Source organism: Diadema antillarum, unplaced genomic scaffold (genome assembly GCF_040938485.1).
Source record: "Diadema antillarum isolate AM-2024a unplaced genomic scaffold, OU_Dant_1.0 seq00000837_RagTag, whole genome shotgun sequence".
NCBI classification, from domain to species: Eukaryota; Metazoa; Echinodermata; class Echinoidea; order Diadematoida; family Diadematidae; genus Diadema; species Diadema antillarum.
Genome location: NW_027271713.1, coordinates 157038 through 181048, shown reverse-complemented (window position 1 = coordinate 181048; position 24011 = coordinate 157038). Strand labels below are relative to the sequence as shown.

At 42.7% G+C, this 24011-nt stretch overlaps 1 protein-coding gene across 1 annotated transcript in view; it reads left to right on the top strand.

The window, feature by feature from the left end:
• Positions 1-24011, top strand: part of LOC139740144 (hemicentin-1-like) — a 145966-nt gene that overhangs the window by 83818 nt on the left and 38137 nt on the right. Inside the window, exons 20-42 of the mRNA XM_071650733.1 lie at positions 210-482; positions 1179-1326; positions 2062-2189; positions 2840-2984; positions 3615-3742; positions 4213-4485; positions 5178-5453; positions 6362-6634; positions 7271-7573; positions 9836-10111; positions 10636-10908; positions 13042-13317; positions 14466-14750; positions 15609-15884; positions 16461-16726; positions 17529-17808; positions 18288-18569; positions 19128-19415; positions 19822-20103; positions 20840-20987; positions 22526-22653; positions 22960-23229; positions 23712-23984. Of these exons, the coding sequence (XP_071506834.1) occupies positions 210-482; positions 1179-1326; positions 2062-2189; positions 2840-2984; positions 3615-3742; positions 4213-4485; positions 5178-5453; positions 6362-6634; positions 7271-7573; positions 9836-10111; positions 10636-10908; positions 13042-13317; positions 14466-14750; positions 15609-15884; positions 16461-16726; positions 17529-17808; positions 18288-18569; positions 19128-19415; positions 19822-20103; positions 20840-20987; positions 22526-22653; positions 22960-23229; positions 23712-23984 (5550 nt within the window). The remainder of the gene's footprint in view (positions 1-209; positions 483-1178; positions 1327-2061; positions 2190-2839; positions 2985-3614; positions 3743-4212; positions 4486-5177; positions 5454-6361; positions 6635-7270; positions 7574-9835; positions 10112-10635; positions 10909-13041; positions 13318-14465; positions 14751-15608; positions 15885-16460; positions 16727-17528; positions 17809-18287; positions 18570-19127; positions 19416-19821; positions 20104-20839; positions 20988-22525; positions 22654-22959; positions 23230-23711; positions 23985-24011) is intronic.

Here is a 24011-nt window from a genome sequence, read left to right as displayed (position 1 = left end):
AAGTGGCCTTGGACTGTAAACTAGTGTGAAGATCTTATTTCCAAGAAGTGACCAGACATTGCATGTTGGATCTCCTGGCTTGCCTATCAAATTTTGATTTAAATGATGTTTGGACTTCAAGAGGTTGACTAAATGGAACAGTTTCTCTTACTTCCTGTGATTCCTTTTTGCTCCTCTCATATCACCATGCCACCACCTCCCCAATACAGTCCCACCCCGTCTCCCTAGCAACCTGGAAGTTGAGGAGTTAAGAATCACCATGGGAGGCAGCGTCTCATTGCCATGTGAGGTCAGTGGCACGCCCCCGCCTGTCATCACGTGGCTCAAGTCGGGAACTCCCCTTTCCCCCAGCAACAACTTGCTGGTGCTGCCAAGCTCCCTGGAGCTGTACCGGGCGAGGCCCACCGACACCGGCACCTACCAGTGTGTGGCTACCAACCTTGTGGGCAACGTCACCAAGACTTTCCGACTTGTGGTTATGAGTAAGGAATGCATCATTTTATCTTGTCACTGTCACATGGTCTTCCACTTTTGGGAGTCACTTTGCAAAGAACATGACAATAGTCATTAAGAAATGATCATCCCAAGTGAATACTGTTGGTCTGTAATATTGTTTAGCATTTGTTTAATTTTTTTTTGTATGGTAGAGGTAAAAGCAAAAACCTCGTGAATGCAAACAGGACTTGAATACTATACTTGAATACTATCAACACCCTTACTGACAGGAACTGGTCATTGTGCCCTGTTTCATGTTAAATAAGTGAGCATTGCAGTATAGAACTTCTATTGTCTTCCAATCTTGTTTATATATATGCATTTTAAGTTTCATTCCACTAGAAGCACAATTTACAAAGAATTATCTGTTCTCCCAGTAAAGAAATTTTGTGCTGATCTGATTTTCATAACATATTGTGTACAATTAAAAGTAAATTCGTACTGTATTTATGTCACTACATCGCTTGTGACGCAAATATTAATTTTCACAATACATTGTATGACTATCCTCTAGCTTCTGACCTAACCATCATAGAGGGATGTACCCTACATCAGGCAGCTTAGAGGATCAAATCACCAGCACAACATCATTATACTGCCCCCAGTAGTTATAGCCAAACAGTCTCTTCCAGTCCTTCCCTCAAATAACCGTCGACCTCTTCATGCTTGCCTCCCTCATCCAGTTCCCCCGTCGATAATGCCGGGTCCTTCCTCCTGGACAACCCAGGTCGGTGGGCAGGTGGACCTCCCCTGCAGGGCGGACGGTTTCCCCATGCCTGAGATTGTCTGGTACAAGGACGGACAACCAGTCAATCCTTACACAAATGCTAGGTAAGTGTTAATCTTCTTTTGGCAAGGTACTAGAATAAATGAATCTAGCAGCACGATTTCTTTATAATTATCTTTCATATTCATCCCTACAATATGTCCTTGGAATTAAAAGTTGAAGTAGATATTCAGTCACAATAGATACTGCCCTTTAATAAAGAATGAGTAGGGTTTATGGAGATGCAGACTGGATTCTTTGCATTTGCATTTTTTTAAAACTTTGTTAATATGAAGTTACTGTACTCATTGAATGGACAACTTTTCATTTGTAAGATGTGTTGCTTTTCGAAGTGATCTGAAGTGTTCCTTTGCAAAACAACTGGGTGTGCATGTATCTCTACTGTTTCGTCAATTAAAGTGAAAGTATTGTTCCATGTGTGAATATGCGAAGGTCGGAAATATTAAGAGGTCATAATCTTTTTTTCCTGTATAACATCACTTCCTGTTTTTCTGATTAAACTTCCTCTCTGCCATCTGTTTCAAACATCATATCTCCTTTGTCTCGATCCTCTCGAAGACTCTTTCATCCTGTTCTTGTCCACTCCTTAACCTTGTTACTCTTTAAATCTCTCTGTGGTGTACCTTCTTCCTCCTTTGACAATGCGGTAGCATCCCCTACCTTTATTTTCCTTGAAATGTTCATCATACAATTCATTCCCATAGACGGTATTGGTTTGATTTGGTGTATTTGTGTAGAATGTAATTCAAGGTGCTTTTTGAATCAAACTTCACATCCAGGATTCGTCAGAGTGCCTTTGGTACTCTCCAGATCCTCAACGTTGACCAAGACGATGCCGGGGAGTATTCCTGCTACGTCTCTAACGACGCCGGAAAGGCTTCCAAGCACGTCACACTCACCGTGAACAGTACGTTGGCATCTTTGTTGGGAAGGGGAGTGAGAAGAGCTAACTCTTAAGCAAAGAGGCAGAATGAAAAGACAGCAGTGAAACGATGAGGTTACATTTTATCAGAGTTATGAGGAGATAGAGAAGACCAGGGCACTGTTTCATGAAAGTTGTCAGCCCTGACAAGTTGTCAGTCTCTGACAATTACCATAGTAACACTCAGTGACCAGAGCTTCTCAGCCAATCAAAACCAGGGATTTTACTGAAATTGTCGTAGACTGACATCATGTCGGGACTGAAATTTTTCATGAAAAAAAAAAAGCTGTGCCCAGGTGACCTGGCCCCAAATGGAGGGAATTTGTGGGTTGATGGTGATGATGATGATAACTGTTATGATGGTGTTGATGTTTATGAGGATACGATGATGTTAATGGTGACGATAATGATGATAATGGTGGTGGTAATGATGGTGAAAGCAGTGGTATTATGATGACATTGATTATGATGATGATGTGATGAGGATGGTGATGATAATGATGATGGTGATAATGATGATGATGATGATGATGATGATAATGATGATGATGATGAAGATGATGATAAAATTGTTAATAATGACAGTAAGATGAGGAGAATGTAATGTAAATTGATCTTATTTCACCAATCCACAGTGGCCCCATTCCTAATGGATAGTCCTGATAGCTACACCAGTCTCCTGCGTAACCCTGTCACCCTGCAGTGCCTGGCAGCGGGATTCCCCCCTCCAGATGTGGAGTGGCTAAAGGATGGTGCTCCTCTCGATCCTCTGGATGTCAGGTGAGTCATCAGCCTTTTCAGAGCTAAGACCTATTCATTCACCCTCTCTGAAGTCTATGGTACATGTCCTCAGCTGAGAAACAGAAGATTGTTAACACTGCAAAGTCTATTGAATTAATGCCCTTTTCGTCATCAACAGGCAATATGTCTTTTGGACATATTTGGTAAAAAGAAAGTTAGATTTGTTTCCTTCCACAAGATTTAAATGTTGGAAAGGTTAATGGGAAGAACAAATTTTTATTACGAACTGGTCTACAAATTCATAATGATTAGAAAGAAGGGCAATATAAATCAAATCCATTGGGAAGGGTAAACTCTCATGGAAAAATTATGTTAGTCCAAAAACAGAGCAAATTATTGTGCTTGTTTTATATTTTCAGCTAAAGAAGGATGATTTGTTGGTATGCACAAAATACCAAAGACACACATATCATTTTGGGAAAATAAGATGCCCTGAGATTTGTAGACAAAATGCATAAGAAATTTCCAAGTATCAAGTGATGCTTCAGGTATGAATCACAGTGAATGAAAGACATGATATATTTCATCAACATTGATTGAACGTACAGTGTAAGAATGCCCATTCAGGACAGAATCAAACTGAGTACATGCTATCTTCCACCCCTTCAGGTACTACATCACGCCTTCAAATTCACTGTTGATAGCCTCTACCATAAGAGAAGATACTGGGGTCTACACCTGCAACGTCAGTAATGTGGCCGGCACTCAACAGAAACACATGCAGTTGACTGTCTATGGTGAGTGTTTGAAAGGACAGCTGGTTTTCACCGAGAAAATAAGCAGTGGGGGAAAAAAGATATATTTCAAATTGTTTGCTTTCTGTGCCAGTGTGACTGTGCTCTTCATTCTTTTTGTAAATAACATTGGCAACTTCAATCTCCTGATACACTTTGTGATGTTTTGTCGCAGGATTGAAAGACTGGAAACAATTTTTGTGTGTGTTTGTGATAACATTCTTTACTGATATAGGAGAGGAATATGGATATTCTTGAATCAAACAATATGTATTTTTTCCAAGGTAACTGAGATACTGAAATTTGAGTTATCTAATATCCCATATTTTGTTTCTTGATTTCACACTCTCTTTTGGCCTTTTCTTGTGGAATGATTTTGGATATGTATTAGTTCGTGGTGGCTCGTCGAAAGACTGAAACATGCTCAGCATTCATCTTTAAACATCCTAAATTACCACTCTCTTGCTGCTCAGTCCCACCAACATCCCTGACCAATGGAGACACCAGTTACGACGTCACCCTGAACAACCCCGTCTCCCTGCCGTGCGAGGTCGACAGCTACCCTCCGCCTAACATCACCTGGCTGAAGGATGGCAAGGTGATCCCCTACACCAACTCCCACTACGTCATCATGCCCCTCTCGCTGGACATCCCGCGGGCCGTCGTCAGGGACTCCGGTGTCTACACCTGCATCGCCAGCAACATCGTCGGCAACATTTCGCGGAGCTACACCATCAATGTTCACGGTATGTATTTGCACGTGCACACAGGTGATTGTCTTTCTTCCATGAGGTGAGAATAATGTAGATGCCAAATATATTGTGAATGTAATATATTTACAAATCGGGAGCTGCAAGACAATTTTGTAGGTGGTTGAATTTGCAATCAGCAACATGAATATTGTACTGCTGTCATGTATATAGGTGGGCATGTGCACATAGGAGGCTAATCATCTGTGTGCAGCTGTCACCTGCTCATGTTGCTGTCATACTTCGTCCTCACGTGACCTAGGGCAATCCTTTGGCGGGTTGTTAATTTTACGAATATATTGACGCCCGAAATTCACGAAAGAAAAACAACCTGCAGAATATTTAGCATCTGTGCAGTAATATTTTCTACAAGGGGGAGCTAGTATATATCACAAAGTTTGAAGTGTTATGCCTTTTGACAGATCGCAGGTAACACTAACAATATCCATGGTTCTTGTGAGGATCAATATACATAGGGCTTCTATTATTGCTCAACTTTGTTTACAATATTGCAGCAATTGGGCTTTTGTTGCCAGTCCTCTGTTATAATATATCTGTTCCACATATCACTTTCTTAACCCTTTGATTAATAATGTACTCTAATGAGAAACAGCTCAACGTTTATGTTAGTATTTACAAAAGCAAGTTTTGGTGATCATTCCCTACAATGTTTCATTCTTTGAGTGCAGTGCCACCCCACATCAGCAGAGGACCCGACACCCTGACGGCCTACATTGGCCAGAACATCACGCTGCCGTGCGATTCCGTCGGCGTCCCGCCCCCAATGGTGATGTGGGACAAGGCCGGGCGTCGGCTGGAGTACAACACGGACCCCCGGGTCAACAAGCTGGAGGAAGGATCCCTCACCATCGCCAACGTCAGGGAGGATGATGCCGGGGCATACTTCTGTCTCGTTGTCAACCAGGCTGGATCTGACTTCAGGAGGATCACACTCATTGTCAAGGGTAATAATGCTTCTTCCCATAATTTCTGTTTCTGCCTTGTATTGGATGTTACATTTAATGACTTCAGATTAGATTAGTATAGAGTCTCAGACCTGCATGGAATTTTATGTAGACATATATGTTCATCCATTCTTTCCATCCATGCATACATACTACTGTAAAAGTGGATATTTTCGCGTGACTAATTTTTCGCGCTTGGCCGGGTCGGAAGAGTTTCGCGTGTTTTTAATTCCGCGGAATCAAGACATCATGCACAGGCACATATGGCAAGCAAAAATATTCGCGTGCTTTTATTTTCGCGCTAGTTTCTGGTTGCGCGAAATGCGCGAAAATTTGAACACCGCGAAAATTTCCACTTTTACAGTATAAGTCAATGTTTTCTAAGCAAGTATAGGGCCTATGCCACCATACAAATGCTGTGAATCATCATCATCATTATCATCATCATCATTATCATCGTCGTCATCGACATCATCGCCACCACCATCATCATCATCATTATCATCATCGTTATCGACATCATCGTCGTCATCATTATCGTCATCGACATCATCGTTATCATCATCATCGTCATCGACATGGTCGTCGTCATCATCAATAAATGCATGCATATTTACATACATGTACATACAAATGTACCTACCTACATGTTGTACTATGTGTATACATTGTACATACATATGAATGTAGCGCAAAGTAGTAAGCAAATGAGGGCATAAGGAGAACACTGCAAATTTTATGAGTGAATGTCTCTGCTGGGTATATGTATGTATCACAGGTAGAAAGTTGTGGGGGTTTTTTTGCGAACATTTTTTGAAAGTACACATGTCAGAAAAGAGTAAGGAGGCAGTTAAAGTGATGTGAATCTGGAACCTGTAATTGTAAGGATGCTGTTAAATACTTCTCAGACGCTCCTCGCATCATTAACGAGCTCCCTGACATCATGGAGAAGACGATGGACACAGAGGTCCGCATCCCTTGTGAGGTGACTGGGACGCCCCGTCCCACCGTCCAGTGGTTCAAGGACGGTCAGCCGGTCGAGCAGCTCCATGGTTACACTGTCCTGGGTGACAACACCCTCCTCATTCCGTCCCTCCAGCCGTATGACAACGGCTTCTACGAGTGCCGTGCCCAGAGCGAGAGTGGTACCGATTCGGTACACATCCTCATCGACACACAAGGTGAGCTTTCGCTTCCATTTATTCAAATTACTGCACATTAGACTTTTTTTGTATTCTTGTAATTGCTACAAATAGAATAGGACTTCTTGTAGCTGCTGTTTCAAGACGCACCATATCTTAGGGCTGTTACTGTACAGACTTTGATGATACCCCAAAATATGTCAATGCCTACTCTTGCTGTGATTACTTTTACTTCTGCTTCATTGTACCTTATTTGTGTGGACATCTTAGCACTCATTCTCTTTCTTCAGGACGGCTCATTGATTAAAGATTAAAGCAATCACAAATGGAGTGATTCACAAGTGATTACTACTGATTCTGATTATTCAGACTTAGGTACACCATGTAGCTGTTGATTGCTTCAGATATACAATCGATTGTGAGTTTTGTGTTAATGGCCCCACAGTTCCCATAAGGGTATAATTGTGTGTCCATATGGCTTAAAATTTCAATAATGGTTCATGTGTCACAACAAAATTTGCTGCTCCTAATTTTAACTGCCTAAGTTTTCACATAAAATCTGGGATTGTAGATTTATACCCAGATTAAGAGACATTGCCACTTGTAAAAATAAAAAAAAACAAAATGTTTGTGAAATGTGTAAAATGGAGCATTCTCTTCCAACTGACTCCTCAGTGCGCCCCCACATCGCTGGGGAGAACACCCCCGAAGAGCCCGTGGTGATATCCTTCCAGGAAGGTGATGTGGTGTCGCTGGAGTGCAACGTCACCGACTCCCACCCAGCCGCCACCGTCAGCTGGTTCAAGGACGGCGCCCCCCTCAGCACGCCGTCCCGGTCAGACATCGGTATCCACCTGAGGAGCGAGGACACCACCCTGACGATCCCGTACCTGAGGGCCGTCGACGGAGGACACTACTACTGTGTGGCGACCAACATCCAGGGCAGCAGCGAGAGACACTTCTCTCTACAAGTACATGGTGAGTTGCACGTAACGTCTGTATCTGTATCTACAAAATAAAACTTGATTATGTATTACTTCTCCTTAGAGTGTACCAGCAGTCTAAGGGCTAATAGTTGTTTTCTGCTGGGTTTGAATAGTACAAAGTACATAATATCATCACTGATTTCTCTGCCTTTCTTTTTAGCTCACCTGAGCCAAAGGCTCAAGTGAGCTATTGCGATCGCCCTTCGTGCGTCGTGCGTCGTGCGTCGTGCTTCGTCCGTCGTCCGTCGTCTGTCGTCCGTCGTCCGTCGTCCGTCGTGCGTCGTGCGTAAACTTTTTACATTTTCATCTTCTTCTTGAAAACCCCAAGACCGATTTTCATCAAACTTGGCAGGTAGCATCCCTAGGGGGTTAGGAACTCAATTTGTTAAAATGGGCACCATGCCCCGCCCAGGGGGCCCCCAGGGGGGCCCAAACCCCCCAAAATTAAGGAATCTGTAAAAATCTTCTTCTCTAGAACCAGAAGTGATAGAGCTAAGTTAATACTATGAGTTAGTACATTGATGACTGTAGTTTCAAGTTTGTTCATGGCAGAATCAGGGGTGCCCCCCTTGGGACCCAGGGGAGGGGGGTGGGGAAGGATTCTAATGGGGCCTAAATTGTACATTTTCATCTTCTTCTTGAGAACCCCATGACCCATTTTCACCAAACTTGGCAGGTACAAGTAGCATCCCTAGGGGGTTAGGAACTCAATTTGTTAAAATGGGCACCATGCCCCACCCAGGGGGCCCTCAGGGGGCCCAAGCCCCCCAAAATTAAGGATTCTGCAAAAATCTTCTTCTCTAGAACCAGAAGTGATAGTGCTTAGTTAATACTATGAGTTAGTACATTGATGACTGTAGTTTCAAGTTTGTTCATGGCAGAATCAGGGGTGCCCCCCTTGGGACCCAGGGGAGGGGGTGAGGAGGGGTCCTAATGGGGCCTAAATTGTACATTTTTATCGTCGTCTTGAGAACCCCATGACCCATTTTCACCAAACTTGGCAGGTAGCATCCCTAGGGGGTTAGGATCTCAATTTGTTAAAATGGGCACCATGCCCCACCCAGGGGGCCCCCAGGGGTCCCAAACCCCCCAAATGAAGGAATCTTTATAAATCTTCTCTAGAATCAGAAGTTATAGAGCTGAGATAATACTATGAGTGAGTACATTAATGACTGTAGTTTCAAGTTTGTTCAGAGGAGATCCAGGGGTGCCCCTCTTGGGTGGGGGGGGGGGGGGGGGTGGTTGGAAGGGTCCAAATGGGGGCCTGAATTGTACATTTTCATCTTCTTCCTGAAACCTCATGATGGATTTTTGTCAAACTTGGCACGTAGCATCCCTAGGGGGTCAGGATCTCAATTTATCAAAATGGGCACCATGCCCCACCCAGAGGGCCCCAGGGGGCCCCAATCCCCCCAAATTAAGGAATCTTAAAAAAATTGGGCCTTTATTGTACATTTTCATCTTCTACTTGAGAATGCCTGGTCAAATTTTGGTGGAGCTGTAAATAATTTAGATTAGTGACTGCGTGAAAGGTGAACTTGCGATACTCAGGTGAGCGCTAGACCCGCGGGTCTCTTGTTTTTTTTTCTTTTTGGTATTTGCCAATGCATGATACAAGGTTGCGTTTGTGGTATTTAATGTATCATGCATATTTTCTGGCATTTGTACCGCTTGTCACTGTGCCTACACAAATTATGATTGAAGGTTTTTTTTTTTCTTTTTTTTTTTACTAAAATGGAACTAGGCAGTGCAATGTGGTGTTTGGTTTCATGTGCCACATCAATTGGTATCCTAATTTTGATTGCAGTATCCATTTAAAAGACCTAATTTGAATGCCATATTTGATAATGCTCAATCCTAGTAATTAACTTTACTCCACTCTTGTGTATGACCTTGTTTTTTGGGGGTAACAAGTTTTATTGAATGTGTATACCTGTATATTGAACTGCTGATTTAGTTTACCTCTTCATTTAGTGAGTCATTCAGTGTTGTGACTTTCCATGTGTTGATTGCTACTGCATGGAAGGACTGAAAAAGGTTGTTATCAACTGAAGACACTTTGTTGAAGTGGTGTGGTCAAGTGGATTGGATACAGGTATGTTGACAATAAAGTTGTGGGTCCAAGGCCTGCAATGGCACTTCTGTCATTGAGCAAGATATGTTCGTCCACATTGCTCACTTCTTTCCAAGTGTCTATGTAATTTAGCAATCAGCAATCAATTTTCATAACGATCGCTTTCTTGTGTTCCAACAGTCATCCCTGTCATCAGGAACGTCCGGCAGGAGACGATCACCATCCAAGCTGGAGGGAGCGTCACCATCGACTGCGAGGCCGACGGCCGGCCCGACGTCCGCATCCTTTGGAAGTTTGGCGACATCCCCATCTCCAGCCAGAACAGCCGCTACCACGTCGCCGCCAACGGCTCCCTGCAGATCCGTGAGGTCCAGGTCATCGATCGCGGTGTCTTCACCTGCATCGCCAAGAATATGGCTGGCAACGACACACGCACGGTCAACCTCACTGTCATTGGTGAGAGCACTGCTTAGTGATTGATGGCTTTGACACAGTTCCATGCTTTCTTCAAAACTAGAAATGTGTGAAGATTTGTGGAATTCCTAGAAATTCTTTTTAAAAAATAGAATAGTGTAGGCATATGTGTTAAATTGTTTGTAGCATCACACTGAAGCTCTGCATCAATGCTATTCAGCACCTTCAAAAATGTGACATACAAACGTAAATCTGCATTTCCATATTTCTTGTGGAATCTTGCATTTTTACTATGAGTCTGAGAGTGCTTAATTGTTAAGTAAATCCCTGTGGAAAGAAGCAACTTCTTTTTTTTTTTAAAGTAAAATGTAGCCATGTGTACCTTTATAGGTGTAGACAGTCAGAGGAAGATTGAACTCATTTAGGCAAAAAAATTGCAGTTACTCCACTGATAGTGTAAACAATCTCTTACCAAGATAACTTGTGGCACATGAAGCTGAACTTGCTGAAAGTTTCATTCAGTCTTACATTAATAGCCAAGATTCCTTTCATGACTTTTCAAACAGTTCCACCATCAATCAATGAGGGACCAGATAACATCGTCCGAACCCTTGGAAGTTCAGTCATTCTGCCCTGCGAGACCGCCGGCATCCCCTTCCCAGACATCACCTGGTATAAGGATGGCCGTCTTCTCAACGTCACCCAGGGCAACTACGAGCAGCTGTTCTCTGGTTCCCTCAGGATTCGCAGCGTCAGTGGGCAGGACTCTGGATCTTACCGCTGTGTGGCGGTCAACCAGGCTGGGCATGACTACCGACTGGTCACTCTCTGGATCCACAGTAAGTTATTTACCCTTCTCTGGGCTTTGTTTGGCAATTGAAACGTCTTTTGGAATGCTTTCTCAGCTGATGAGCACGGATGTTTGAAAATGAATACAGCAGCCAAAAAAAAAAAAAAAAAAGCTGCTGAAAACTACCTGTTGAATAGTGGCAAGCCAATGGAGTAAAATAGAGTCAAAAGGGGCCTGAGCTTTCGATCCTGACAGAATTTTTGTCAGAGGCAAAATGACAGTCAGGGGAGGGCTAGGGACACAGAACAAAGAAAACAAAAGGGAAGGGTTGGAAGCCATGAGCAAGGAGCCCAACAAGTAAAGGGAGGGGGATTAAAGCAGGAGGGTAGACAGACAAAAGGCAGAGGAGGGTCAGTGATGATCACAAGGATCACTGGGAACAACCTGTGAAGGAAGAATAGGGAGGCAACATCAAACAAGATAAGGAACAACAAAGGGATAAAGAAGGGAAAGGAGTGAAATAGCAACAGCATGGGGGGGGGGGGGGGGGAGAAACTGAATGATCAGCAAGCCCTAACCTGGTGTACTAAGAAGAGGCAACAATATGAAAGTGAGAGTCAACCAATAAATGCAAACACAAAACATATCAAAGCATATATACTAAATGAATACAGATTACCTAATCCCCCTGATTCCTCAATACTTATTGTGTCACAATGGCCTTCCTGTTTGACTGAGGTACTTTCCTATGCCTGAGTGAACCTCTTAACCTGTAATCAGGTTAAGTTTGGAGGGCTTACTGTATGTGAATGCTATTTAAATTGCTTCACATATTGTACAATTCTGTAGCTAAGTGCTTGGTCCTATTAAGGTTACACATTGCAGACTGGAACCAGTTATATCACACATTAAAGGAATAATTTACAATTTGCAGATGAAACAAAAACCCAGCATTACTGCTTCAAAATTATTCCAAAATGTGAGTTAGGGATAGAAACAACCAATGTGATGATTTGAACAAGTGTAATCGATGTTAAGTATTGTAAGATATACAAAATGTGAACAATAGTTATAATAAAAATGTTTCCAGACTAAACTGTCTACAGTTATGGTTTAATGAGAAAAATAGTGATATCTCTTTATATTTTAGGCTTTATTGCAAAAATTGTATGTGGTAGGATGTTTTTGTGATACAACTGACCTACACATATGCATCAAATGTGATATCTTGAACATTTTTAAAATCACTGCTTCCAAAGGTAAACAGGACCTTTAAAGTGAAGGAGTTTACTCCATCTGACTTTATGTGTGCAGACTGGAGATAAAGTGAAATCACATGACTTCTTGGTAATTTGTGTGGCTCTTATTGTACTTCCTCTTTCTGTGACTAGGAGACAAAATATGACACATAATACATGTGTACCTCAAGACCACTAGTCTGAAAGTAGGCACTAAAATTAAATGTGGTGACAACCATTTGTTTACTCACTTGCACTATAACCATAGAATGGCAGTACAGTGCACTCCTGTTATAAAGAACACGGTTTTAACAAAATTTTGGTTATAACGAAGTAAAAATTCAGGCCGCAACATTATTTTTTTTGTTTTTTATTTCTTTGGCTATAACGAAATTTCGATATAACAAAAGAAAATTGCCGATCCTGACAACTTCATTATAATGGGAATCCACTGTATATTAAAGCAGAATATGCTGCTTGGATCAGAATGTCAAAGAAAGACTTGCAGTGAAACAAAAAGTGTACAAATTTGCAAAAGAGTTGGCAGAAATATTAGTGCAGGTTATGAAGATATATTTGGCTGGCATTTTTTTTCAAGTTATCTTTATTCTTTATGAAAAGGAAAAGAGTCATTGTAAAATGAAATTTGTTGCTGTTGACATTTCATTTGTTAATCCAAAGAAACCAGCTTACCAATCCAGTTAAATGTCATATTATTTATTTTGCAAAATGTGACTGGTAAGGGTCAGGCAAGTTGTTCAGGCAAGACGTAGAGCCATCACTGCTATCTTGTGTTGAGAAATCTGCACTGATATGGTTTTTTATGTCAATTCAGGTTTTTAGAAGTCAGTTGTAGAAGAGCCAAGCTATTCAATCCCGTACATGAAAAGATATAGAACGCCAGCCTCCTCACACCTTGCTCTTTCTACCACCACCCCTCATAGCGCCACCTGCCCTGGAGCCAGACGCACCCCGAAACGCCTCCTCCGCCGTAAACCGGGACGTCCTCCTCCCCTGCAACATCGGTGGCAGCCCCAAGCCCCAGTATCGCTGGCTGAAGAACAACCGTGAGCTGGAGATGAGCTACGGGCAGTTTGAGCTCATGGAGGACGGCTCCCTCATGATCCGCAACGTGGAGGCCATGGACCGCGGCTCCTACACCTGCGAAGCGACCAATGTTGCTGGTGTCCTTAGCAAGGACATCAGGCTTGAAGTATCCGGTGAGGCCACTGGGGATGACCTGTCAGTCTTTTGCTGTGTTTCATTTCAGTTACTAGTACATTAATTCTCCCAGAGTCAAGGACACAAAGATTGAATGCCGTGGCGACTGAATTTTAACCCGCTGAGGGCAGGCTGATTTTGCTACAAACGCGTTTCCCATAGACACCAGCCCTAGTATACTCTGGACTCGTCTTTAACAGATTAAGACAATGCTTTGGAGAGGGATAATGAGAAAAAAAAAGTACATCCGTGTAGCAACTTTATGCATTAGTATTGGTCATCTCCTGACAAGTACAGGGGAGTGTTCTGCAAAAGATTTAAGTCTTTCTGAAAATTAAGATCAACTTAAAATGACGGTGTGCTGTGTTTGTCTTCCATTATATTCTAACTCCCAAATGAAATTCTAAAAAAATTGAGATTTTTTTTTGTTTTCATGCAGCCTTATTCATACAAAATGAAATAAGTGATAAGGAACGTTTTGATAACAATTTGAAATGGATTCTGAAACATTAAAAAACCGGACAGGGAGACCAAAGGCATTCCTTACTTATCAGTTGATCTGAATGTTACGGTCTCCTTCAGTTCTTTGTGAAGGCTACACAAATCATCGCCCTGCCATTATGTGGACAACAGACAAATAGCTCACTTGACGCTCCCTGAACTCAAAACTTGTCCAGATTAATTTGCAGAATATTGTACAGTTACAATATAGGTAGCTTAATCTGTAAGCACAAGTGTGTATCAGTTAAATATAATTTCTGTCTGCCAGAAGTGTCTCAGTACAGGATGCAATGGAATAAGCCTTTGTATTCTTCATTTTAGAAATACAACTCATAGCAGGGAAGATGGTGTTCCCTGTTTATCTTTACATAAGCAAGGTGGTGACTGTTCAGCGTATTCTTAACCCTTTCCTCCCGCAATTTTCTGAATGCCTTCAAAGCCCCAAAACGAGATTCTTTTCCTGCGGCGACAGAGAAGATTCAGGTTGTTGATCCACCTGTGCGAAGGCAGTCAAGCGGTACTACTGTCGACATTTTGGGAACCGAGGTTCCCGTATATCAGTTGACTCCACAGGACCCGTAAGGAACGGGTCAGAAATACTGCTACATGAAGATGATGGTAACCTGCATTACTTCCTCTTTGACAGTTGCTCCAAGAATCCCGGGATCACTCACCACCACTGATTACCCAGTGGACGTGTACGACACCATTGAACTGCAGTGCAGGGTGAGCGACGCCTACCCACCGCCCATCATCACGTGGTTCCGCGGCAACGAGAGGCTCAGCGGTCAGGAGGAGGGCGTCAGCATCCGTAACGATGGTACAACACTGCAGATTGGCTCTATCGACATTGCAAAGGCTGGCGAGTATTTCTGCATCGCCGCCAACGAGGCTGGCACAGACAGTCGCAGGTGGAACATCGATGTCCAAGGTGAGGGAGGAAAAGTTTGCACCATTTTATTGAACAGAGCACCTGTAACAATTATGCTTACCATGTTAACAACCGTGCATATTAATCCGTTCCTCCCGCAATTCTCTGAGTGCCTTTAATGCCCCCCCCCCCCCATGAGATTCTTTTTGCCTGTCCACATAGAACGGACAGGTTTGTAATCCACCTGTGTGAAAGCAGTCAAGCGGTACATGTACCCCTTTTCCACAGTCACCTACATGTGCCATGAAACAATGAAAATATTGATCGGGTGCGAGGTATGAATAGAGAGCGTGTGCTGGTGGGCTCACAGACTCTTGTTCTACACAAAACCAGGCACCTGAATAGGGTGACTGGGGTTAGCGAACACAGAAATCTACTGAGCTCAGCATTGATCGCTACGTACATGTTCATACGAGTTTTGCAGCAGAACAAGTGCAAACTTAACCAGAAAAGAAGTAAATAATAACTGTGATATACGCATTTTTCAAACACAAGGAGAAAACATGCTGCTTGAATAAACTCTTATCCTTTTACCAAACCCATCTTCCTTGGCATTATAGCACTAAGAAACATGAATTTAGGCCATAATGGCAAGCAATCTTGTCTTCATCTTGGGAACCCGTATATGAGCTGCTCCCACAGGAACCTGGTATACCAGGTTCCCGTAAGGAACGGGTTCAAGTAATGACTGCAGGTTAGAGATTGTGAAGCCTTCATTGTTTTGCAACACAGCAATAAATCTCTTATACATCATTACAATGTAAATTCAGTTTAATGACTACATGTATTTGAAAGCATGTTTCCTTGTCAACAGAATAAATACAAATGGATATTGGGGAAATATTTTCATTTCTACAGTGATACCTCAAATTCTTATTGGCGACAACGACTACGTGACCACCATTCAGAACAAGGATGTTGTGTTGATGTGCGTTGCCGAGGGCAACCCCCCACCTGTCATCACGTGGGAGAAGGAAAACAAAGAGCTGGACCTCAGCGGTGACCACTACCACATTCGGGACGACGGGGCACTGGTCATCACCAGCCCCCAGCACACCGACAGCGGTGGCTACACCTGCGTCGCCACCAACATCATCGGGTCCGACAGTGAGGACATTCATTTGCAGGTCCTGGGTAAGTTTGATGACCTTGCATCTGCCCTCACATACAGCTGAATGTTGTCAAACTATTGCAGTAATAAGAATGAAGTGAATTTTCTTTTGTGGAGAGAGTTTAGTTACAGTGGTTTTCTTTTTGCAGTTACTCTCTGTGAATAGGATTGTATGCGTGATCAATATTATTGTGAACATCGAGTGAAAAAGCAGGACTAGCCTGGGATATGAACCTGTGTCACCTATTGCAACTACATGTATTTTAGTTATGTATGGTAAATTTTGAAAGAGGCATTAATTTCTTGTGCAACCATTCTGTGTGATCAACATTTCAGTCATTTTATCCAACAGGAACGTACGTTGTATTTTACCTATAATGTTGACCATCCAATGTATTCTTGTACATTATGTTTTATCTTTCATCCTATACACCTTTTGACAAAGTATGTGGAACCTGTATGAATAGCAAAACTCACGGTGTATAGATGTCTGATACTAAGAGATAAACAAATACCTCAATTGATTCTAAGATATTCTTTAATTACCGAGTGCTAAGACATTCAAATGAACCACAAGTTGTGTGCCTGTTTCTGCTAAGTCCCACCACGAGTCAGCACAGAGCGGGAAGTGATGACCATCAGGCGGTACCAGTCGGTGACGCTTCAGTGCGAAGCCATAGCCTTCCCTGCGCCGACCATAACCTGGTTAAAGGACGGGGTGCGCATCTCGACACGGCCAGGCGTCATCATCAGGAACGGAGGAGGCGACCTTCACCTCAACAGCACTCGAGAGGGCGACAGCGGCATCTACACCTGTGTGGCCAGCAACGATGTGGGGACGCAGTCTCTAGATATTCTCCTAAAGGTATAAGATATATGAGGAAGAAATTTTAGGACAGTTATGACTATTTTGATGTTGATATATAATCGTACATACATGGACTTTTCAAAAAGGTTGTGTTTAAAGGCATAATTTACCATTTGCAGATGAAACAAAAACCCAATGGTAGTGTTTGAATATACAATGTAGCTGTAAAATGTAAGTTAGGGATAGAAACAACCAGTGTAAAAATTTGAACCAGTATAATTGATGTTATGTATTGTTAGATATACAAAATGTGAACAATTGTTTCAATAAGAATGTTTCCAGACTAAACCGTTTACTGTTATGGTTTAATGAGAAAAATAGTGATATCTCCATATATTTTAGGCTTTATTGCAAAAATTTTATTTGGTAGGATGTTTTGTGATACAACTGACCTACACATATGCATCAAAAGTGATATCTTGAACATTTTTAAATCACTGCTCCCAAAGGTTAACAGGACCTTTAAACATTTGACCGTAATATTCCTTCCAATAATCAGTGCTTCAGATATAGAATAACCGTTGGTATCTGATTTAGATATCACATTTGAGTGAATGTCAAGTTTAAGAAAAAAGGAGAACCCATCATAAGTAATTATTCATGAAAGATAGAAGCTTGTCTACAGAGCCCATTGAAAGCAGACTCACTTGGACCTGGCTTGGTAGTAACTTCAATTCTCTTATTCTCATCTCGTCCATTATTGAAAGAAGATATGTTGCTCTCTGACTGTTGGATGTTAAAATGTGTTCAAGATTTTGAGTGACACTCGAGGCAAACTAATGAATCTATGATCTGGCAGGTGCAAGAGCCCCCAGTGGTCTACCTCCGGGACGATTTGCAGCACGTCCAGGTGGTTGCCGGCGGAGACATCTCCCTGGAATGCCCCACCACCGGCTACCCCAAGCCGGAGGTCAACTGGTTCAAGAACGATCAGCTGCTGTCCAGGGATGAGGTGGACATCGACGAGGACAACACGCTGTTCATCCCTGCAGCGAGCGTGGAGGATGCAGCCAAATACACCTGTCTGGCCATCAATGATGCAGGCAACTCCAGCATCTCAGTCAATGTCTCAGTTTCCGGTAAGTTGTGATGACTGTCACCGGAAAGGATGATCATTTTGTTTTTGTTGTTATTTTCTTCTCAAGTCCATTGCAGTTCTACTCATTTGTATTCCTCTTCATAAAATCATGAAAACAAAATGCCTAAATTACAGTGTACAAAAGCAGTCTCTGATAAACCTCAAAACATGGTGCCACCTTTTTAGAATCTGTTTCTCACAAGCAGAATGGTCAAAGACAGGCTTAGCCAAGTTTACTTGTGTTTGTATTCCAAGATGCCATTCTGTCAATTTCTCCAAGAGACAAAATGAATTGCACATTTATAATTATTTCATTGCAGAAGCCATGATTTTCAACCAAAATGTTGTACTTTGCATTCAAGAGATGCATGAGTAAATCACATTCATATGCCATACATTAATGTCTGACGTGCAAGAGAAATTACTCCATGGTTTATTTCTGCTCCCATCTCCTCCACATTCTCCCCCTCCCCATTTCAGTCAAACCTGTCATTGAGAATTCCAATATACCTGAAGAGGTCATCGTCCTCCTCAACAATCCTGTCACCCTTCGCTGCGAGGTGGAAGTCTCCGTCCCGCAGGCAAGGGTCCAGTGGCTGAAGTTTGGGGTGCCCGTCCGAGAGGACTCCAATGTCCACATACTGGACAGCGGCCAGAGCCTGCAGATTGACCAGGTGCAGGTCAGTGACAGAGGCCGCTACACCTGCATCGCCGTCAACATCGCTGGCAACGCCACCAAGTACTTTGGCATCACTGTCCACGGTAAGACTACAAGCCTGTTCTTTGGGATGTAGAATTGATTGTTAGCCTATAATCTGTAGATTCCATTCAGTGATTAAATTGAACCAATGTCAGATCTGTAATTGTGACATCTGCATGAAATTGAGCCTTTTTTGTTGTCATTTTTTTGATATTTTGAAAAATTTTTTTTAAAGAGGGTGGAAACAACCATTTTAACAAATTCTGAAGAGATTTGAATAGTAGTAGCTAACCCTAGGCAGCAGAAATGAGCAAGTTTATAATGATGGGCATGAACTTACAAATATGGAATTAACTTTTTACATCTGTCAATAGCTGTTGTGTTCTCTGGTTGATTTTGAGCAGTTATGGCCTGTAGGTGGAATTTTTATCACAAGTTGCGCGAAGTATTTTCAAAGTTGTATGAAGATGTTTGCTGGTCTCAAGCATTAGAGTTCTGGTCTTAACCTCTCCTTTAAAGACGAGCAACATTGAATGTCATTACTCTGTTTTTAGCTTTTTAGCCGAAGGCTCAAGTTTGTTACAATACTGGTATTTTTCCCGACCACGTTTCCTTGACAGTGCCACCCATGTTCACTGATGGCAACTTTGTAGAGCGGTCTGTCTATGACATCGACGAGAATGAGTTCACCCAGCTGTCTTGCCGTGCCGATGGCTCCCCCAGGCCCACCATCCAGTGGTTCAAGGACGGCCGTCTGGTCACACACAACGAGCCGGGCGTGTCGGTGTCGGCCAACGGGCAAGAGCTGACCATCCAGCGAGTCAACCGGATCCACGCCGGAGTCTTCTCCTGCGTGGCTAGCAGCATTGTCGGCAACATCACCAAGAGTTACACCCTCAATATTAGAGGTAAATTCCTCTTTTGTTGGTAGACACGTACATTGTAAGAGAGTACTGTATATACCAAAATGGCTGAGATAAAAAAAAAACAAGTAAAACTGAAGCTCCAATCTATGAGAAAGAGATAGGAAGAGAGAATAAGAAATAGAGGGAATAGATCAGACAAGTTGGGATGAGAGGGGATTGCCTGGTACCTGTTTTTAAGTTCCACTCCTTTTACAACTTTACGCTATTGTAGGAGAAATTGTTTAATTAATATTTTGACTTTGCCACTCAGTAATCAAATGGCAATTACTTGGCATAAGACCAATTTTAAATCAAATCCTTGCTTTCAGAAGTGGTAAGTACAATGTGTATTACTCCTAAATTATCAAGATGTATAACATCACATTTTTTTCCCGTCGTCAAATCCTAGTTTCCCCTGAGATCGAGGGAGCCGAGATCCCGCACAATGTGTCTGTCATCAACAACAGGGCCATCGAACTCCGCTGCCCGGTGTACGCCATCCCGCCTCCCACCATCGTGTGGTACAAGGATGGAGTTCCGCTGCACTCCTACCGGAACGGCGTCAACATCTCGCGGGACGGCACGACCCTGATCATCACCAATGCCCAGCTCCACGATGAGGGCGTCTACCATTGCATAGCAACCAACGAAGCTGGAAGGCAGATGAAACTATTCCACCTGTTGATTGATGGTATGATGTTTAATTCATCTGTCTGTACCTACCCCCTCTATGTCTATGTGTCCGTCTGTTTGTCTGTCTGTCTGTGTGTCTGTCTGTATGTCTGTCTCTCTGTCCCTCTCTCTCTATCCATGAATTGCTATTGTCGACATGCCATAACGTTACTTTCTGGAGATACCCATGAGGAAAATACATGTACTGAAAAATGTGGATTGTCTTTCACGATTGAATGACAGATTGTAATGTTTTTTGAGCCAGCGAGAAGGCTCGAGTCACTATGTAAAAATTAGAAAGATGAAAAAGTATGTAAAGTAATGCTACTGTATAATCAATCATCATTGCCCTGTTTACTGTGACTATTTTCAAGTTCTAGAGACAAACAGCAAAAAGCCTGGAGATATTGATTGAATTATATTCTCTATCCAAATGTGGAATTGGCTTTCCCATCATTCTCATGATAATGCATATATTAGAATTAAAGATAAAACTTGCTATGAAGTGAAGCTTTAGAACAAAAGCTTTTATCCCATTCTGTGCCAGGCGCTTTGGACAGTGTGTACAAGACTATTGGGTTTTCTGTGCTAATCAGCACTCATAGCATGCATAGGGTTAAGGAATAAAAAATCTCTGTGCAGCTCTGTGGCAAGATTTCTGTCAATTCAGTCTTGTAGTGTACAGGTAAATGATGCTTGATAAGATTGTCGAACCAGTCTCAGTGACATGCACTCCACATATCCCATTCCCTTAGTCCCACCTGTGATAGTCTCGAGGGAGCCGATGGAGATTGCCGTGACAGCGGGTCAGTCTGCTACCTTGGACTGTGAATCCTACGGTGTGCCCAGGCCCACCGTCACCTGGACCAAGAATGGAATCTTTGTTTCGCCTGCCAGTGCAAGGTGAGTCAGTCGGGTTTTAATGCCATCACACAACATAAGGTCTGATTAATGAGGTGTTGTTATTGGTGGTGGTGCTTTACTTTGAACATTTCCACATTGTCTATGTTTTGATGCACCAAGCACTTTATGAGAGATAATTGTCCCCAGCATCGGAATCAAACCTGGGGGGGGGGGGGGGGCGGTTCATAAAGCTATTCTTAAAGTTACGATTGACTTAAGAATGACTGGTGATCAGTTCTTGTGCTGAATTATGGAAATTCTGATAAGTATAGCACATCAGAACTGATCACCAGTCTTTCTTAAGTTGTTTGTAACTTTAAGAACGGCTGTATGAAACACCCCCCTGCACCTATAATCCATTTGTTGCTCAGTCTACGAAGCATCCCAGCTAGGTATCCACTTCATGGCACACACACACTCACGCACACACATACATATACAAACTTCATCAATTTTATGATTTGGTTCCTGCTATCCATTCATACATCTGGACAAAGATCAGGGGCTCTGAATACAATGACCTGCTGAAAGACACAAGTCCCATGGCAAGAATTGAACTCTTGATCATCTCATTTGGAGCTCAGTGCACAAACCACTTGACCGTGACACTTTTAGATATGTTTGATCTGGGCAATAATGACCATATTCTTCTTCTTTTTATTTTAATCACTGTAGGAAAATTGGACCAGGTAATAAAGGATTAACTTAAATACCGTGACATTTTAGCAAAGGCGCATGTGCACAGGGCAGGATACGTCACCCCTTAGTGGAAGAGATGTAGGTTGACATCAGGGGGGCATTTCATGAAAGAACTTGTCGGATAAAATGTCCGACAAGTCAATCATATCCGACAAGTTCAGAGAAATCAGCCAATCAGACTAAAGAATTTCTCAAAACTTGTCGGATATACTTGACTTGTCGGATAAAATGTCCGACAAGTCAATTATATCCGACAAGTTCAGAGAAATCAGCCAATCAGACTAAAGAATTTCTCAAAACTTGTCGGATATAATTGACTTGTCGGACATTTTATCCGACAAGTTCCTTCATGAAACGCCCCCCAGATGAAATTACATGAGGGGCCCACACTCTACAAGCATTGTCTTTTTAGTGGGTCCCTCCGTTTTTTCACACAGTGCATATTGACAATTCTTTCATTTTCGTTACTTCTGCAACAATTGCAATGTATTGATACTATTAGTTTTTCTCATTATTGTTGGTTTCTTTGTACGAATTTACATACATTGTATCTGTCACTCAAGAAAGTGAGATTTATGTCTGTATGATTTTATTGTGGAAAAACGAATAAATTCGAACTTGAACTTGAACTTGAACATGGCAAACACCACAGGCTGCCTAGAGAGATTAGAGAGTGTGTGATGTATTAGAGCTTCCTTCAGCAACCCTGCTTCATTTGCAGCAAGGAAAACTTCCTTTGCAAACTGCAAGAATCTTTAAGGTGGGAGCCGACCTTTATGAATACTCAGAAAGCATTGCCTCATTTGATAAATAATCTGTTTTTGTTGTTAATGCATTAGGTACCGCATGGAGCAGTCGGGGCTCCTGTACATTGCAGCCGTCTCCGTTGCCGATGATGGTGTCTTTGAGTGCTTCGTCTCCAACTCTGCCGGAAACGTGACCAGGAGGATTGATCTGCAGGTCCAAGGTGAGAAAGGAAGAGATAATAGAGGAGGGAAACAAGAGGGAAGGGGGAATCACAGAGAGGAGAAGAAAAGAGCAAAAATCAGGGAGAGAGAGAGAAGGAGAACTCAGGAAGAGACGGGAGAAGAAGGGAGGAGGAAGTTTGCCATAGAGAAAGAGATGTTTAAAAAGTGACAAAGAGGATATAGATTTTGCACAATTTCCCACTTTTCACATTTTACATGCACACATACATATGCCAAAATCCTACTTTTGTCCCTTATGTCTTGTCGTGACTGACCTCCTTTGAAATCTGAATTCTTGCCGCTAGTTCCACCAAGCATCAGACCAGGTCCCTCCAAGGTAACCACTCAGGTAAGCCAGTCGGTCAGGCTCTTCTGCGATGCCACCGGCGTCCCACCACCACAAATCGTGTGGCAGAAGAACGGTCAGCGGGTACAGGCCAGTGACGGCTTCTTGACCATCCGCGACGGTATGCTGCAGATCGACGACGCCCAGCCCTCGGACGCGGGACGCTACGTCTGCATCGCTAAGAACGGAGCCGGCGTGGATGTTCTCAAGATCAGACTGGAGGTCCATGGTAAGAACTGACAGATATTTCTGTCATCAATCGCTCTTTATTTAGTGGTAGGTGGCAGTCCCAGGTTACAAGTTAGACCATATCTTTCTTTGCAGATTATTTTGTCTGTGTGCCTTGTTTTAGGACTCTTGAAAAGGAAGTTGGTTCACTGTGTGTTATTTCAGCATTCATTTCACTGTTGTACTAGAGATTATTATACACTTTTGATATCAAAACACTCCAAAACATTGCTTTTATCCTGGTAAATAGCATCAGCCAGTCATGTTTCTTGGTAGACCCTTTCGACATATTGGAAGCTAATTCCAAATGGTGGAAGATTAATTTTTGAGCCCTTCCTAGAACTATGTTTTAGCTCTGAAGATATAATTTAAAAAGAAAACAAAGGGTAAAGGAAGTGTGCATGCTGATTCCTTTATTTTTTGTTCTAGAATATTAAATCAAAAGTTGATTTGTTTCTCCAACCCCTCCACCATCTCCTTCAGAGCCCCCATCCATCGTCACGGCAACCCAATCTTACCGCGTCCGGGTGGACACATCCGTGGAGCTTGAGTGCCAGGTGAGTGGTATCCCACAACCCACTATCCACTGGCGGCACAACGGCCGGGACATCAACCTCGCCTCAGGCCACTACATCAAGCTGGACAACAACAACCTCAAGATCCCACTGGTCAGACCCGAGGACAGTGGGACGTACACCTGCATCGCTCGGAATAATGCTGGTATAGGTCAGGCTGAGAGGGTCCTTGTCGTACTTGGTGAGTGATCATTCATAACATTTATCG